The sequence below is a fragment of the Syngnathus floridae genome, chromosome 1, assembly GCF_059516105.1.
Source record: "Syngnathus floridae isolate MCC-2025c chromosome 1, RoL_Sflo_1.0, whole genome shotgun sequence".
Classification (NCBI taxonomy): domain Eukaryota; kingdom Metazoa; phylum Chordata; class Actinopteri; order Syngnathiformes; family Syngnathidae; genus Syngnathus; species Syngnathus floridae.
In genome coordinates, this window is record NC_142413.1 from 10,660,830 (window position 1) to 10,675,204 (window position 14,375).

General features: G+C 41.7%; 3 protein-coding genes across 3 annotated transcripts; 1 reads left to right on the plus strand and 2 right to left on the minus strand.

Annotated features, from left to right (window-relative positions):
- Positions 1 to 2,747: 2,747 nt before the first annotated feature.
- Positions 2,748 to 8,109, minus strand: LOC148404027 (uncharacterized). The gene is made up of 12 exons (XM_088388353.1): positions 7,935 to 8,109; positions 6,767 to 7,644; positions 6,065 to 6,229; positions 4,497 to 5,987; positions 4,335 to 4,427; positions 4,150 to 4,254; positions 3,969 to 4,078; positions 3,687 to 3,878; positions 3,445 to 3,607; positions 3,201 to 3,366; positions 3,037 to 3,131; positions 2,748 to 2,963 (listed from the first exon to the last, which is right to left on the minus strand). The coding sequence occupies exons 3-12, from the start codon at positions 6,219 to 6,221 to the stop codon at positions 2,878 to 2,880; spliced, it is 2,658 nt and encodes an 885-aa protein (XP_088244479.1). The 5' UTR covers positions 6,222 to 6,229; positions 6,767 to 7,644; positions 7,935 to 8,109; the 3' UTR covers positions 2,748 to 2,877.
- On the plus strand, positions 6,341 to 10,308 carry irg1l (immunoresponsive gene 1, like). Its single transcript, XM_088388364.1, has 6 exons — positions 6,341 to 7,203; positions 7,308 to 7,362; positions 7,451 to 7,638; positions 7,959 to 8,051; positions 8,355 to 8,560; positions 9,220 to 10,308. The coding sequence occupies exons 1-6, from the start codon at positions 7,186 to 7,188 to the stop codon at positions 10,145 to 10,147; spliced, it is 1,488 nt and encodes a 495-aa protein (XP_088244490.1). The 5' UTR covers positions 6,341 to 7,185; the 3' UTR covers positions 10,148 to 10,308.
- Positions 10,309 to 10,350: 42 nt separating this feature from the next.
- On the minus strand, positions 10,351 to 12,720 carry glod5 (glyoxalase domain containing 5). Its single transcript, XM_088388377.1, has 4 exons — positions 12,469 to 12,720; positions 12,185 to 12,340; positions 10,852 to 11,007; positions 10,351 to 10,763 (listed from the first exon to the last, which is right to left on the minus strand). The coding sequence occupies exons 1-4, from the start codon at positions 12,523 to 12,525 to the stop codon at positions 10,632 to 10,634; spliced, it is 501 nt and encodes a 166-aa protein (XP_088244503.1). The 5' UTR covers positions 12,526 to 12,720; the 3' UTR covers positions 10,351 to 10,631.
- Between the last annotated feature and the right edge of the window lie 1,655 nt (positions 12,721 to 14,375).

Here is a 14,375-nt window from a genome sequence, read left to right on the forward strand (position 1 = left end):
ACATATCTAGTATATAACTATATTGTAACGTTAACAAAGTACAAGGATAGATGTGGGTTTGGTAAATGGCTCTTTATTAAACAAAACAAACTTCCAAGCGTGTGGCGGCGTGGACTTCCAGACACGAGAGCTCCATGGCATAGGACCGGGCGTGCGTAATGGCCATGTCCGAGCCCCATGCACCGTTCACGGACAGCCACTCGGCCGAGCGCCGGCCCCCGACTCAGTAGAGTAGGACGGGGCGTGCGTAAAAGCCATAATAGATTTTCAAACCTTCTATGTCACCCCAAATCCTTAATTCCTTCAAACTCTTTGTCCTCCGTGTCACTTAGAAATGATCACCGCTAATGATGCCGGTAGACCTCACGTGGGTACGTTTGTCCTTTATGTAAACAACCGCCGCGCCGCGCCGTGCCACTGACGTCACTTGAAATAGTAATCCATTGGTACATCACGGTTCTCCAAACTTTCTTTCTGCTGCTCGATTACTGTTTTCAGCTGCATATTTTACAACTTGAAGTTTGTAACCTGCAAAATATGAGTTTCTTTTTGGTGCCATTTTTCTTAAGCCCACCCAGTTGATGAGTCACGGCCAACGGTAAAATTTAGAGCGCCCTCATCCAGTTTCGTCTGAAAATATAATTATTTTCAGATGTAGTTTTTTGTTTTGTTTATTTGGTTGTTTTATCAAAATCAAAGTCTGCTTTATTGTCGATTTTTTTTCATATACCAAGACACACAAAGAGATTGAAATTACGTTGCCACTATCCCTCGGTGAGATAGTACACATATGCATACAAGCAACACAAAAAAACCAAGAAGGCACAAACAATGAATAAATAAGAGTGTTGAATAAATGATAAATAAACAAATAATAATAAATAATATTAATAAATATAAGGGGAGCAAAAATGGAGCAAGTGTACATACAGCAGACAGTGGACTTGGATATGGTGCTTTAAAGTGTTAATTGCTTTATTTGATGTTTTCTCTATTTTTTATGTTTTGAATATGTTCAAGATAAAGATATAAAAGCATGTGAAGTGATCAACTATACTAAAAATAACATGGGAAGTGTTCAACTATACTTGTAAGTAAGTGATGTCTTAATGATCAAGCAAAAATTTGTGAAAAAAAACATATATAAGTCGCTCCTGAGTATAAGTCGCCCCCCCCACCCAAACTATGAAAAAAAAACGTGATTTATAGTCCGGAAATTACGGTAATCCTGTTTGAAATAACCCATTGCTGAGATTGTGAACACACGGATGTGAAACTCAATACATCTTTACCAAAAATAGAAAATAATATTTCTCGGCAGACAGGTGAGAAAGGCCATTGTATCTTTTGTATTCGCCAACTTCAGTATTGTTTGGTACCTTTTTATATCGGTTTCGGATCCTTTCTTGTCAATCGGGCCCTGCAGGGAAAGTCCACATCTTTTTGTTTGTATCCTGCCACTACACAAACAATAAACTGTTAAGTAATACCAGACAGGGATCTAAACTTCACCCAGACTAAAAAAACAGTTTTCCAAATTGTATTTCCTCCACAAAGTCATGATGCAGTCAACAGTCTGTCTGGGCTAAATGTTCCACTGGCACATTGGACCACAATGACACACTTTGACCAAAGTGGGGGTGACAACCTTGTCCAGAACATGAGTTAGTTAGCCTCGCACTATGTTTGTATGCAGTCAATAATCCTTTCAAACCCCTAGATATTAGCTATATGCAGCTTTTGAAAGGTTTAGCGTTAGATAATGTTATGGTTATGGTTAGGTTATGTAAACGTACAAAAACCAGAATATTCTCATATTTGGGTTTTTAAAACTCAGAATTTAAAAAAACACAGCTTTATTGGTGTCGTAACAGACAAGAACATAGTGTCTTATTGACAGTAGAAAGTAAGAAGTGGAAATGATAGAAATTATCGTTAGCGGTTAGGTTAGGGTTAGTGATAGAGTGTTCCCCACTCTACCTTTTATGCGAGAACCACACGTGAGACAGTTTGCTCATTTCACACTTGCAAGCGGAGAAAGCCATCAGCACGCTGTGTGGTACAGAGGTGCTTGAAATGAGTCTAAATTTCGCCTCTTGCAAGGGACTATTTATTGAGAGAAAGCAGGGTGAGGGCGAGACTGAACAGGTTTCGGGGGTCACCTCTGCAAACTGGTTAATCAGTACAAAGCTCAATAATAAAAAAAAAAGAGCTTGTGTTGTAAATCCTTTTGGTAAAAAAACAAAACATGTATAATAATGCTTTAAAAAGCCAATGTAAAGCACTTTTTTTAAAGAGCAAGTATAGTAAGGCTTTTTTTTAAATGATAATGCATAGTAAAGCTTTGAGATTTGACTCCTGGCCTTTGACCCCTGACCTTTGGCTCCTTTCCTTTGACTCCTGACCATTTACTCAAACATTTGCCCCTTAATCCTAACAAAAAAAAGATGTATAATAAGGCTTTTTTTAAAAAAAAGACCATGTACAGTAAGTTAAAGTTGGAGTCAGGGTTAGGGTTAAGGATAGGATTAGGTTTTTCTTGTAAAAAAAATGACCATGTTGAAATGTGTTATTTATTTATTTATTTATTTATTTATTTATTTATTTATTTATTTATTTATCACATTCACACACACACAGAAGGGCAATGTTTTCTATGTGAACAGTATGATTTTAAACAAGAAAAATAAAAGATTACAATAATAAAATGCAAGATTTACAATGTTAAATATGCTGATAATTGTGATTCTCTTTATAAACTGTGTAATTTTCTGAACAATCAACGATTACATTCAATATTTGTGACACTGAAATACAAGAACAAAAAAGAAGCCAATCTTTCAGAAAAGGCTCTCTGAAGAATTCAAAATCTAACAATCAAGCCATTGTGCTTTTGACTCTGTCAAAGATCTCTCTGACCCGTCCTGCGGGGACGCAACCTTCCCTGAGAATAGTAATGGCCCCTGTGGATTGTAAAAGGAGGTGTCCATTAAAGTTGACATAATGAGGAGAATGTGAGAAGAATCTGCATTGTACCTTCATCGATCTGAAGACAGTTGACTACCGTTGAAGCAACAACTTCTCTCGTCTCCCCGTCACACAGAACCCCTTGGATCTTGTGCCCCAGTCGGCTGCCACAAAACGCATCCGTCAGTTTGAACGCAAACTTACGCACGGTGACATTTGCACAGCAGTCTTACTCGATCACCATGCTGTGGTGAGTGCTGTCCTGTTCTCCGCTGGGATTGGCCGAGGTAATAGCAAGGGGTCCAGTGACATCGCAGAGGTGGCGGGTAACGGTGTGGTCAGGTACTCGGATCATGATGCTGTCCCTGGTGCCAACGCGCTCATAAGCCGGTCCCACCCCTACGTGGCACCGACTTTTAAAATGTGGGAGGGAGGATAATTGGGTGCTAAGATGAAAATGTCTTTTTGCAGTTTTACCCAGTTTGAAGAGCCAGTCTCCTTTGCTGACGATGCAGCTGATGCCGCCTGGATACACATTCCGCATGAACTCCCACAGCAAGGGACTAAAGGGAGGTTTGGCTTCCACCAGCTGCTTCAGACTGGAGATGCAAATACAAATAGGCTTCTCTGCTGGTCTGTCCTATAAGATCATCAACAAATAATGACATTTGAATAGACCTTGAAAAAGCACGAATCACCAGCTTGTTTACCATTTGTACCTTGATGTAATAGATTTTCTCAATAGCTTGTGGGTTCTTGCAGGATGCAGCCAAAGCATAAACGGTGTCTGTAGGAATACCGCACACTCCCCCGTTTTCCAGAATGCTTGCAATTCTCAAAAGCCCAGAGGTGAGTCGAGAGTTTGCCACAGGGCACGGTAGGTCAGGCTCAGTTTCCTGCTTCTCTTGCTTCTATAACAACCAACAAACATTTTTCTCAAGCAAATGAAATCATTGACTACACAACACTTGGAGAAAGATTTTAACAAATATTTACTGTACCTTCAATAATGCAGGGCCGAAAGGCAGAAGCCTTTGAGAGAAGATGCTGTTTATCAATGATGCCATTGCTCCATATGTACAAATTATGGAAAAGAGTGCAAGCGTGGCCACTGTATACAAAAGCAAAAATTGATTGACATTGATCGTGTTTGATTAATATTCAAAACTCATTTTCACTCACTTTCGAGTTGGTATGGCAATCGCTGCAGAGTTGAAAGAAGAAAACAAACAAGTACCACCTCCATGGTTGCCGTTAGCAACAGCAGGACCAGATTCTCGTAGCTAGCTGACGTGAATGGAGATCGTCACAATTTATTTCATGAAGTTAATGCAAATCTCCAGAGATAAAACTTAGATAATCCTTACCACTGGCTAGAAGGAAAGCATTGATAAAGAGTAAAGCGATGGCTCCGGCGGCAAAATCATAAGCGAATTGTGAGGAAAGCTGAAGTAGAGGACCTACAAATTCAAAAGAAGTCATCAGAATTGTAGACAAAACAATTTTCACCTCTTACTTGGACAGCATACCTGCAAATCTGAACCAGGTCCACGTTGCCCAGACCGCCACATAGACAGGCGCGATGATCGCCCCGAGCTGGTTCGCTCCCGTGACTTTCAGCCGACTGATGAAGGCCTGGATGACGGCACCAGAGATGAGGACCCAAGGGACAGTCTGATGCAAGAACGAAGAATTTGTGCTGTGGCCACTTGCATGAAGTGCAGACAGAGCTGCAAGCCCGTTTGACAAGTAAAACAGGACATCTGACACATGTCCAGTTTGGAACGGCCTTTCATGGTTTGTTTGTTCGGACCTGCTCCAGTTCCAAACTTTCTTCAGCTTGGCGGTGGAAATGGGCTGTGGCCCAGCAGGGATAAGAGACTTCTCCGCAATGATATTGATGAGCCGAGAAAAAGTGCCGTACAGCGAGGCGGCAGTAAAGCTGGTGCAAGCTATTCCAAAAAATATGTAATGGTGACTGAGGGGGATCTGAGGGATTGTGGAGATGGTGAGCAGGAGGAACAGCATGTTGTGGGTCAGTTCCAAAACATCCATATTCAGGCTCCCGCAGCAAAGCATTAAGGCTGCCACCACAAAGAACCAGTTCCCTACCATCGGGTCCCTCCCAGAGGTGATTTTGGTATCGTCCACGATTAGAACAGATGCCACAAACTCATTCCAAGCATTGATCAGCCAATATGTGGCATGAAATCCAAACTTAGTTGTGTGGTAGCAATCTTGCCGTAGATGGGCGTAGTAGCTGGAGAAAAGCTGTGCGCCTACGATGATAGACACCCAAGTAACTCCCAAACCAAAGGATCTCATGAACCCAAAGCTGTAAAATGCGAAGATGAATGGTGCCACAGTGTCACAGAAGAAACCCAAGGCCACGGGTTCTGCATACTTTGTGTTTTTCTTCTTTTCGGTGCCAGGGCTCGGAGCGTTGGCTGAACTGAGCGTACCGAGCAGGAGGACATTAAACAGAGGTGTTCCAAAGCCTTTGATAGCCAGACGTTGAGTCAGACCTTTAATGAGCAGTGCAGCTGAGCCATAGATGGCAAATACCAGGATGAGCAACTCCAAAATCCCGGATACCACAAGAGCCCATGCACCTGACACCAGAGCTGCTGCTTCAAAAATTAAAGTGGCTGTGATGGCCCCGAAAACAAAAGGCATGATGTAGTTAACTGTGGCTGAGCAAAAGGCAAGGAGAGCCGATAGCAAGATATACGGGACCAGACCAGCAATAGCCGACTCCTTTAAGGACAGACATATATAGCACGGTGGGATCTCCACGGTTGCATTGAATTGTGTCATGTTGGTGGACAGAGACGCGTTGCTTGTTATTGGCGCTGTGGAGTTAGCGGAGAAGGCGCCAAAGTAGATTCGAGAGGCGCCATAACTTCCCCAAAGAGCGGCGTAGCCAACAAAGGCAGTGCCACTCAGATGATCATATTTTCGGAAGGACAGCAGGCCTGCCACCAGTTGACAGATACCACCAATCAGGATGAGATGCACACCTAAATAAAGGTCACAAATAGAGGTCATGGATTAAGGCACAGTACGATATTCCTCATCATTCGTGATATGACTTTACCGGCAAGTATGTTCTCCACACCCTGTGGTGCCATACCAGAGTGCGCTGTACTAAAATTCTGTAAAAGTACAAGGAATGCACTGATTCCATTTGACAGCATTCCCAAAACTCCTGGCTCACTGTAGAAACTGGCAGGGAAGCCGTCTATTGTTGTCATGATATAATCTAGGGGGGGGGAAAATGGATACATTCAGAATGCTGAATCAAGTATACTGTCGTATATGTCGTATTTTTCTAAGATTATGTAATTTATTAATCAAAATCTTAACTGTCTGTAACACACAGGTAACTTTGCAAGTTTTTGACTATAAATCCCTAAAATTACAGTTTCTGGTTACGCAAAAGTGACCTGCTTTCATAACGACAGAAACCTTGAGATTTTTATCACTCCAAAGTACAGTACAAACTAGCATCTTGACAAAAAACAATTCAACTTGATTTATAATATGTCAGTCAAAAGATCATGGAAGTTTCGGTTGAACAAAAGCTTACAAATAAGTGTTTTTGAAAGATGGTTTCAATAATATAAAGAAATCAGGTGAGCATGCTTTATCTCATCAATATCTGCCAAGAGTAGTTTGAAATTATTCCTCCACAGTCAAGTAAGTAACCAAACTCGACATAACAATGTAGCCATACAATATAACATGCAATTAATAACATTGAAATTCTTTAAATATTTAAGCGTTATCAAGGTCCTACCTTTTGAAGATGTTCTGATGAAATGTTGATCTTCTTCCGGGCTTGGATATATTATATATGCTTCCTGAGAGTGAGTGGGATAGATGACAATTCCCTACACGACAATCCTGAACGCTCTGCAACCCGAGAAATGATGTCATGGAACTCAGCTGAGTCCCACACCTTCCTCTTTTTTTTCTAAAGAAGGTGCTGTTGATTAGGATCATGATGACATGCACACTGTTGAAAGTCCTTCCTTGAATCCGATGATATTGTGTTGTGGAAAATACGTGCTCTTCCTTGTTCCACTTTCGTCACTATTGTAAGTCCTTGACTATATAAGGCTGGTCCCCGTTTGGGCGGCATCAGAATCCGTTTTCATCTGCGGACTACAAAGTTGCTACGTCGAGAAGAAACTTAGAAGACACCTGACTGAAGCAATGAGCTGCTTGCTACAGGTACACAGTCAGATGTTTGTTTTTTAAATGACCGATCCATTCAATTTGCTTAGCAAATTGCATCAATGGTATGTTTGAGATTATTTCATAATTTATCTCTACAGAAAGCCATCAGACCAATATGGGCTGTCAAAGAACTGCACAAGTCTGCAGTTGAGGGTAAAGTCATGGCAACAAGCTTCTTTACCACATTGTCCTAAAGCATCTTCTTAATTTCCCAATTATGCTTCTTTTTCACCCCATGTAGTCTTGAAGCAGCCCTCCCCTGAGGACACGGTGACGGCGAGTTTTGGAAAGTTCATCAGTGAAGTAAAGCCTCAGCACTTGTCGTCTGTAGTCCTTCATCGCAGTAAGAGGATGGTGCTGGACAGTATCGGAGTCGGGCTCCTTGGCAGCACAACAGATGTTTTTCGACTGGCACTGCAGCACTCCCAGGTGAGTCTGGAGAAAAGAAAAAAAGAGATTAAATATCTTCTTTTTTTTTTTTTTAATTGATGGCTTATCTAAAATAAGGTGGCATGCAGACAGACGAGAGGTTTGGAGTAATCCCTAGTTATGACGTTTGTGATAAATGCCGTGGCCTTCTTTAGTGAATGTCAAAGAAGCGTATTAAGCAACTGAGGAGTGATGAGCCTCATTAATCATTTGAAGCTCTTTGGCGTGCGTGTGTGCGTGCGTGTGTGTGCGCGTGCATGAGTGTGTGTGTGTCAGTGATGACTCCAACTGTTTACCTGTCTCTATTTTACTCCCTTCAGCTCCTGTACGCCCATCATGACGTCAGCTCTGTCTACGGACCCAAGGGCACCAAGCTCTCGCCAACACTGGCGGCTTTTGTCAACGGAGTGGCGGTGAGCACGACCAGCTGCAACCGGACAAATACACCAGACGCCGGTCCTCAAAATAAAATGAAACATTTTCAATTCATACAAGGAACAGTCTTTGGGGAAAGCATTTACACAAGGTGTTGATGACACCAGAGTGACTTCACTAAACTAAATGACCAACTATTAAACTAGCAAATACTGTTTTGGTTTCTTAATAAGTCAACAGGCACTTAAGCTGACATTTTCCCTGATTCAAGTTTTCACCACATGAAAATAAAAGCGCTTGGAATTGGAGTGATATCTGATTATTCCTCTCCTTTGATACAGACTCACTCCATGGACTTTGATGATACATGGCACCCCGCCACTCATCCCTCCGGAGCAGTGCTACCTGCTGTGCTGGCTCTCAGCGACATGATGCCCGCCAATGGCAAGCCCAGTGGTCTGCACTTCCTGCTGGCTTTCAACGTCGGCATTGAGATCCAGGGCCGACTCATGAGGTTCTCTAATGAGGCTCATAACATCCCTAAGCGGTGAGTGTGGAGGAACACAGGTCAAAGTTCAGTACTAGCTGTTTTGTAAGGCTAACTATCGACAAAGATAAAGAGCATGTTTTAGAGGGAAGATTTGACATTTAACACAAGAAAGCTAGTCGTGGTCTTTTACAAACTTTAGGCCCTGTTTTCGTCTAGCGCGGGAGTTTTCAACTGGTTTTGTCCAAGGGACCAAGAAGCAACTCCAGGATCACTGCTTTGGTGGAATATTATTTTATTTTGCATCGAATGAGAATAGACAGGCTGTTTATTTGCATGTTTGTCTATTTTGGGAATCTCAGCTACATTTGACAAAATTTGGATGGGTAAATGATTCACAGAATTAGCTGGAGAATAAATTAAGTCTAAATAATAAATCCATTTTATTTTTAAAAACGTTACAATTACTTTCCATTTCCAATTTCGCGGACCACTTGCAATTCCGCCACGAACTACCGGTTGACAATCCCTGGTCCAGCACAAAGTGCTGTTAGCTAAGTCTTAGCCAAATAAAGCAGCTCCTCTGATGGAACTAGCTTGAAAATGAAGAGGTTTTCACGTCAAGCTCACGTGCTCTTGTCTATGAAGACAGAGTGCTTTGCATATCTCAAGTATGGACTGAAATACCAATATGCTATTTGTGTGTCTACTCTAACCAGGTTTCACCCTCCCAGCGTGGTGGGGACAATGGGAAGCGCAGCAGCCTGCGCTTGCCTCTTGTCACTGAGTCCGTCGCAGTGCAGTCACGCCTTGGCCATCGCTGCTTCTCTCTCAGGGGCGCCGATGGCTAACGCTGCAACTCAGTCCAAGCCCATGCACATTGGCAATGCCTCCCGCTTGGGGCTGGAGGCAGCTATACTGGCCTCTCAAGGACTTGAGGCAAGTCAGCTAGTCCTGGATGCTGTAGAAGGGGTTGCTGGTTTCAGTGCTTTCTTCAAAGACTATGCACCGCAGCATTTGGGTTCACCCAACCATGGTGACCATATGTTCTTGCTAGAAGAGCAGGATATAGCATTTAAGCGCTTTCCCGCACATCTGGGCATGCACTGGGTGGCAGATGCCGCAGCCTCGGTGCACAAGTACCTCGTGGGTTTCGGTCCTGGAACGGTGACCCCGGCTCACATTCAGGCCATCCTGCTCAGAGTTCCTGACTCCAAATACATCAACAGGCCTTTCCCAGAGTCGGATCACCAGGCCCGCCATTCTTTCCAGTTCAATGCTTGCAGTGCTCTCCTGGACGGCGAGGTGACCGTGCAGTCCTTCAGCCCGGAAGCCATGTCTCGTCCTGAGCTCCTCCAGTTACTGAGACGTGTCCGCGTGGAGCATCCCCATGATAACCCAGCCAATTTCAATCACATGTATGGTGAAGTCCAAGTAGTGCTTGTTAGGGGAGACATCCTGAGAGGGCGCTGCGATACATTCTATGGTCACTGGCGCAAACCACTGACCAACAAGAGCCTGAGAAAGAAGTTCAGGAATAATGCGGGTGCTGTGCTTCCTACAGATAAAGTTGAGAGACTAATTCAAATAATAGAAGACATGGACAAACTCAACGACTGTACCCCTCTTCTCTCACAACTCCAGTAAAAATCCGGGATCACCGCTGAATGTCTCAATGTACATTATAATGTACTTAAATATGGACCAAAAAGAGATATAGTCAAGTACACACATAGAATGTTGCCATAGCTGCAAATCATGATATGACTTGCTTTACTTCATATCGTATGTCAAACATAAAACCTATACTATAGATGCTTTGCTTTTATTAATAAAGCTATTTGCAAGCATGATTTCCAAAATTTGCTTTATTGAATTCTCATCTCTCATTAAGAACAACAAAGTCAAGGACGGATGCAACTTGCATTGCTTGGGAATAACAATGAAGTTGCAATGTTGTCAGACTGTCCTGAGTTTAATTAGAGAAAACACAACCTATGTACAAAGCCAAGGTGACAAATTGTATAACTTGAAAAGACACAGATTAAGACCGCAGTGAGGAACCTAGTACCAAAAGAACGGCCCGCCGCTAATCTCTCAAGAAAACATACATTTTGAAAACAAATCTGTTTTATGGTGTTTCTTGATGATAATTGGACACTTCAATGAGGTTGCCATCCGGATCTCGAAAGTACAGAGAGGTGATTGTCCCCACCGCTCCCGTCCTGTCCACCGGGCCCTCCTCTATCTGCACCCCACACACCTACAAATGGGACAATGACAGGAGCTGGGATGAATACATAAACAACTTCTAACACACAAAATAATTCCATATCAAAGGAGAGCCAGACCTTTAGGTGTGCAGCTACAGCAGTCAGAGGGGTTTTGGTGATGAGACACAAGTCTGCAGAACCTGGAGTCGGATGCTTGGCCTTGGGCTCAAATTCCTTGCCCAGCTGGTGAAGGTTCAACTTTTGCTTCCCAAAGCTCAGAGCTTTACGGTCCCCCTTCATTGGTCAAGCGACAACGGAATTTGTAAGTGAGGAAAGTTGCCCCAAGTAATTCAGTAGCGGATGAGCGCAGTTTGAGATATGTGCCATACAATTGAATTCTGCCATCTGGTGGGGGTTCTCTCAAATAACACAACAGCCAACAGCCTCATGCATAATTCCTTATTGCTTCACAATGGTAGTTTGGAGATTTAACACATTTCTCCATAACATAACTGATTCTCTGTACAGGATGGAAACAAGCTATAATATATCTGAGAGAAAATATTTATTATTTTTGGATAGATGATGGGCATCAGATGTATTATAAGTGGTCTTATTTATGGTGTTGAGATATGAGATTTTGTTAAGCAAGTATGATTTGCCTCTAAGAGCTGTTGATTATTTTTCCCTTCTTTATGCTTTCAGAGCTTTTGGTAGCAATGTGTCACTACTTGTTTGTTTTCTTTTGGTTGTTAGGTAATGTTTGGGGGGAAAACAAAAGTCAATTTGTGTTGAGCATTTCTCCACTCTGAGGGTTTGTACAGCTTCTATTTGGTTGAGTTGTAGTGGATTGGTGTTTGTGCTGGTTTTGGAATTAGGACAGGGAAACCATGCCTTAGGTCTTATGAAAATGGACAGAAAAGCAAATAAACAGTAATGATTCATGCCATAACATAACTGCTTTTTGCACTTCTGGTTGGATGTCAAAGTTCTTTTCGCTGTACTGTACTTGACAGTAACAGTAACAGTAACTTCACAATAAATTCAAATCTAATCTAATCTAAATACACAAAGAGTGACAATACAATCTTTATAGCATATGAGGATTTTTTTTGAAGGGGGGGGGGGGGGTATTTTCTGTAAATGGAATTCAAAACTGACATCATCCTTTCTCTATGACAAGTTTTGAACAATAGAACCCCTGTTTTCAATATGAGATTTATGTAAATATGATTTTTTATATTTATTTTATTTACCATGTAAATACAATTAAAAGATTGAGTGTATGTAGAATTTACAACTTTAAGGCCATGGTTACAGGGTTAGGAGAAATGTCAGCAGTCTTCATTCATAGAAAAAAATAAAATAAATATTGTGATTACTATATTGATATAATACTTGACTTTTTTGAGTCTCAAATCTACCCTAATCCGAAAATATTGCCCGGATTATTCACCAACTGGCGGCATACCTTAAACGTGACAAGATCCATGCCCAGAGCAGACGTGTAAAACTTGACCGTGTCCGGCACACTTTTTACAGTCAGCACCAAATGGTCCAAATGGCTCACTTCTATCGGACATGTCCCTTTGCGTTTTACGGTTTCTTGCGTTCGAGTAAAGTCTTTCTGAAAAAAAACAGCGCATGTTAAATCGTACGTTTACGTCTGAGACATTTTCAGTTCAACGTTTCGACCAATAGGTTTAGACGAGTGAAAATTGTTTTATCATGATGTGTCGCTCTTTTAATTATTACCTTAAGCAAAATCCTCTGGACGGTCCAAAAACGACAGGCAGTTCTCTGCAGTGCCATTATGCAACTGCACACTTCCTAGTTGTGCACCTTTGGCATATTAAGAGGGGCGTGCAGATCGAGCGAGTTTTGTTTCATTATAAACCTAGCAACTACCGTGAAAATATTTCGTGGTCGTGCGTGAATTTAAATTGTATTTTGTGGAGTAGTGTTGACTCGTGAGTGAACGATTCGTTCAAAGGAACGAATTTCTTTCAGTGAACGTTGAGTGAACGAATCATTTCCTAAAGTGATTGTTCTTTTCACCGTTCATATGACTTCAAGCAGTAGGTGTCAGTCATGCACATTGAAGCTGGTGCCACCTCGCCGTAAAACAAAACGAAGAAGAAAATGACGTAACTTCCCTTTCACGAAACAGTCGTGCTCGATTTGGTTCCCCCTTGAGGATTTGTTCCTCCTGCCGCGTGAGCGCGCACGCTTTGTATGGAAAGCGAAAAACCGATGCCGTACGGCGTCAGCACTATGTTGTTTTCAATAGAAACATGAAAAACACACGTTTGCGTCAGTCACTTTTAATTTTTAGGAAGGATTATTCTCATTTGATGTCTTTAGGTTCATTCGTGTTCTGCCGTTGAAGCGGGGTGCATTCAAAGACCAGTCGTACAGACGGAACTCACTTCACCTAAAAGCAACGCTATAATTACGTGAGCTCTTTGCATAAACCTCGAAGCAAAGGAACTCTTCTTTTTGGGTACCATTACATGCTGCAAGGAGTATATATCACAAAGTATTGGGATCATCATTCATCCATCCATTTTATTACTCAGGTAATTTCAAAGCAAATATTCTCCTTATGAAAGATTTTATCACAAAACGTGCGTGGGTTTTCTTAAATGAACACGTTTGACATTGCTATAGTGTCAGCATTTGATTATAATGCGCTGTTATTTCAAAGCAAATTAATAAATGCAACAATATTAATTTGCTTTGAAAATACCTGAATAAGAAAATGGATGGATGAATGATGATCACAATTAAATATAAAGTAATATATACTCCTTGTAGGATGTAATGGTACCCAAAAAGAGGAGTTCCTTTGCATCGAGGTTTATGCAAAGAGCTCACGTTGCTTTTTGGTGAAGTTAATGAGTGTTCCGTCTGTACGACTGGTCTTTGAATGCACCCCGCTTCAACGGCAAACATTAAAATTGACTTCCATGTTTTTATTGAAAACAACATAGTGCTGTACGGCATCGGTTTCTCGCTTTCCAAACAAGGCGTGCGCGCTCCCGCGGTATGAGGGAACAAATGCAAATCACTGACTCGTTCACTCACAGCTAGCTTCAATGCACATTACCGACACTTACTGGTTGAAGTCATATGACCTAAAAAAGAACGAATCACTTTGGGAAGTGATTCGTTCACTCTCGTTCACTGAAAATGGTTCTTTTGAACGAATCGTTCACCCACGAGCCAACACTAGTATTCAATGCACTTCTGAAATGGAATAATAATATATTCTGTGGTAAAAGAATATAGTATTTTATTATTCTTGATATGGAAGTGCATGCTAAATACATACAAAAACATTCATCTTCTTTCCTTAATCCCTGATTGGCATAATGAGGTTACAACAAACCTAAAAGGAAGAGACTATCAAAAGGGATTAGTCTCACTGTGTTGGAGTAATGCTCAATTACTTTAGTTGGACTCAGTACAGTGGACTGAATAGAAAGTAGACATGTTACACATATATCTTATGTGTCTAATGCACATCCTAATCAGCCAAAATAGAGCAGCTTCATGAAATCTAATATTTAACAGCTACTTTCTAGGTTGTAACAAAGTGTGTGTGGTGAACATTCAAAGTAATAGCAGGAGAAAAGAGATATGAGGTGGCAAGGCTCATA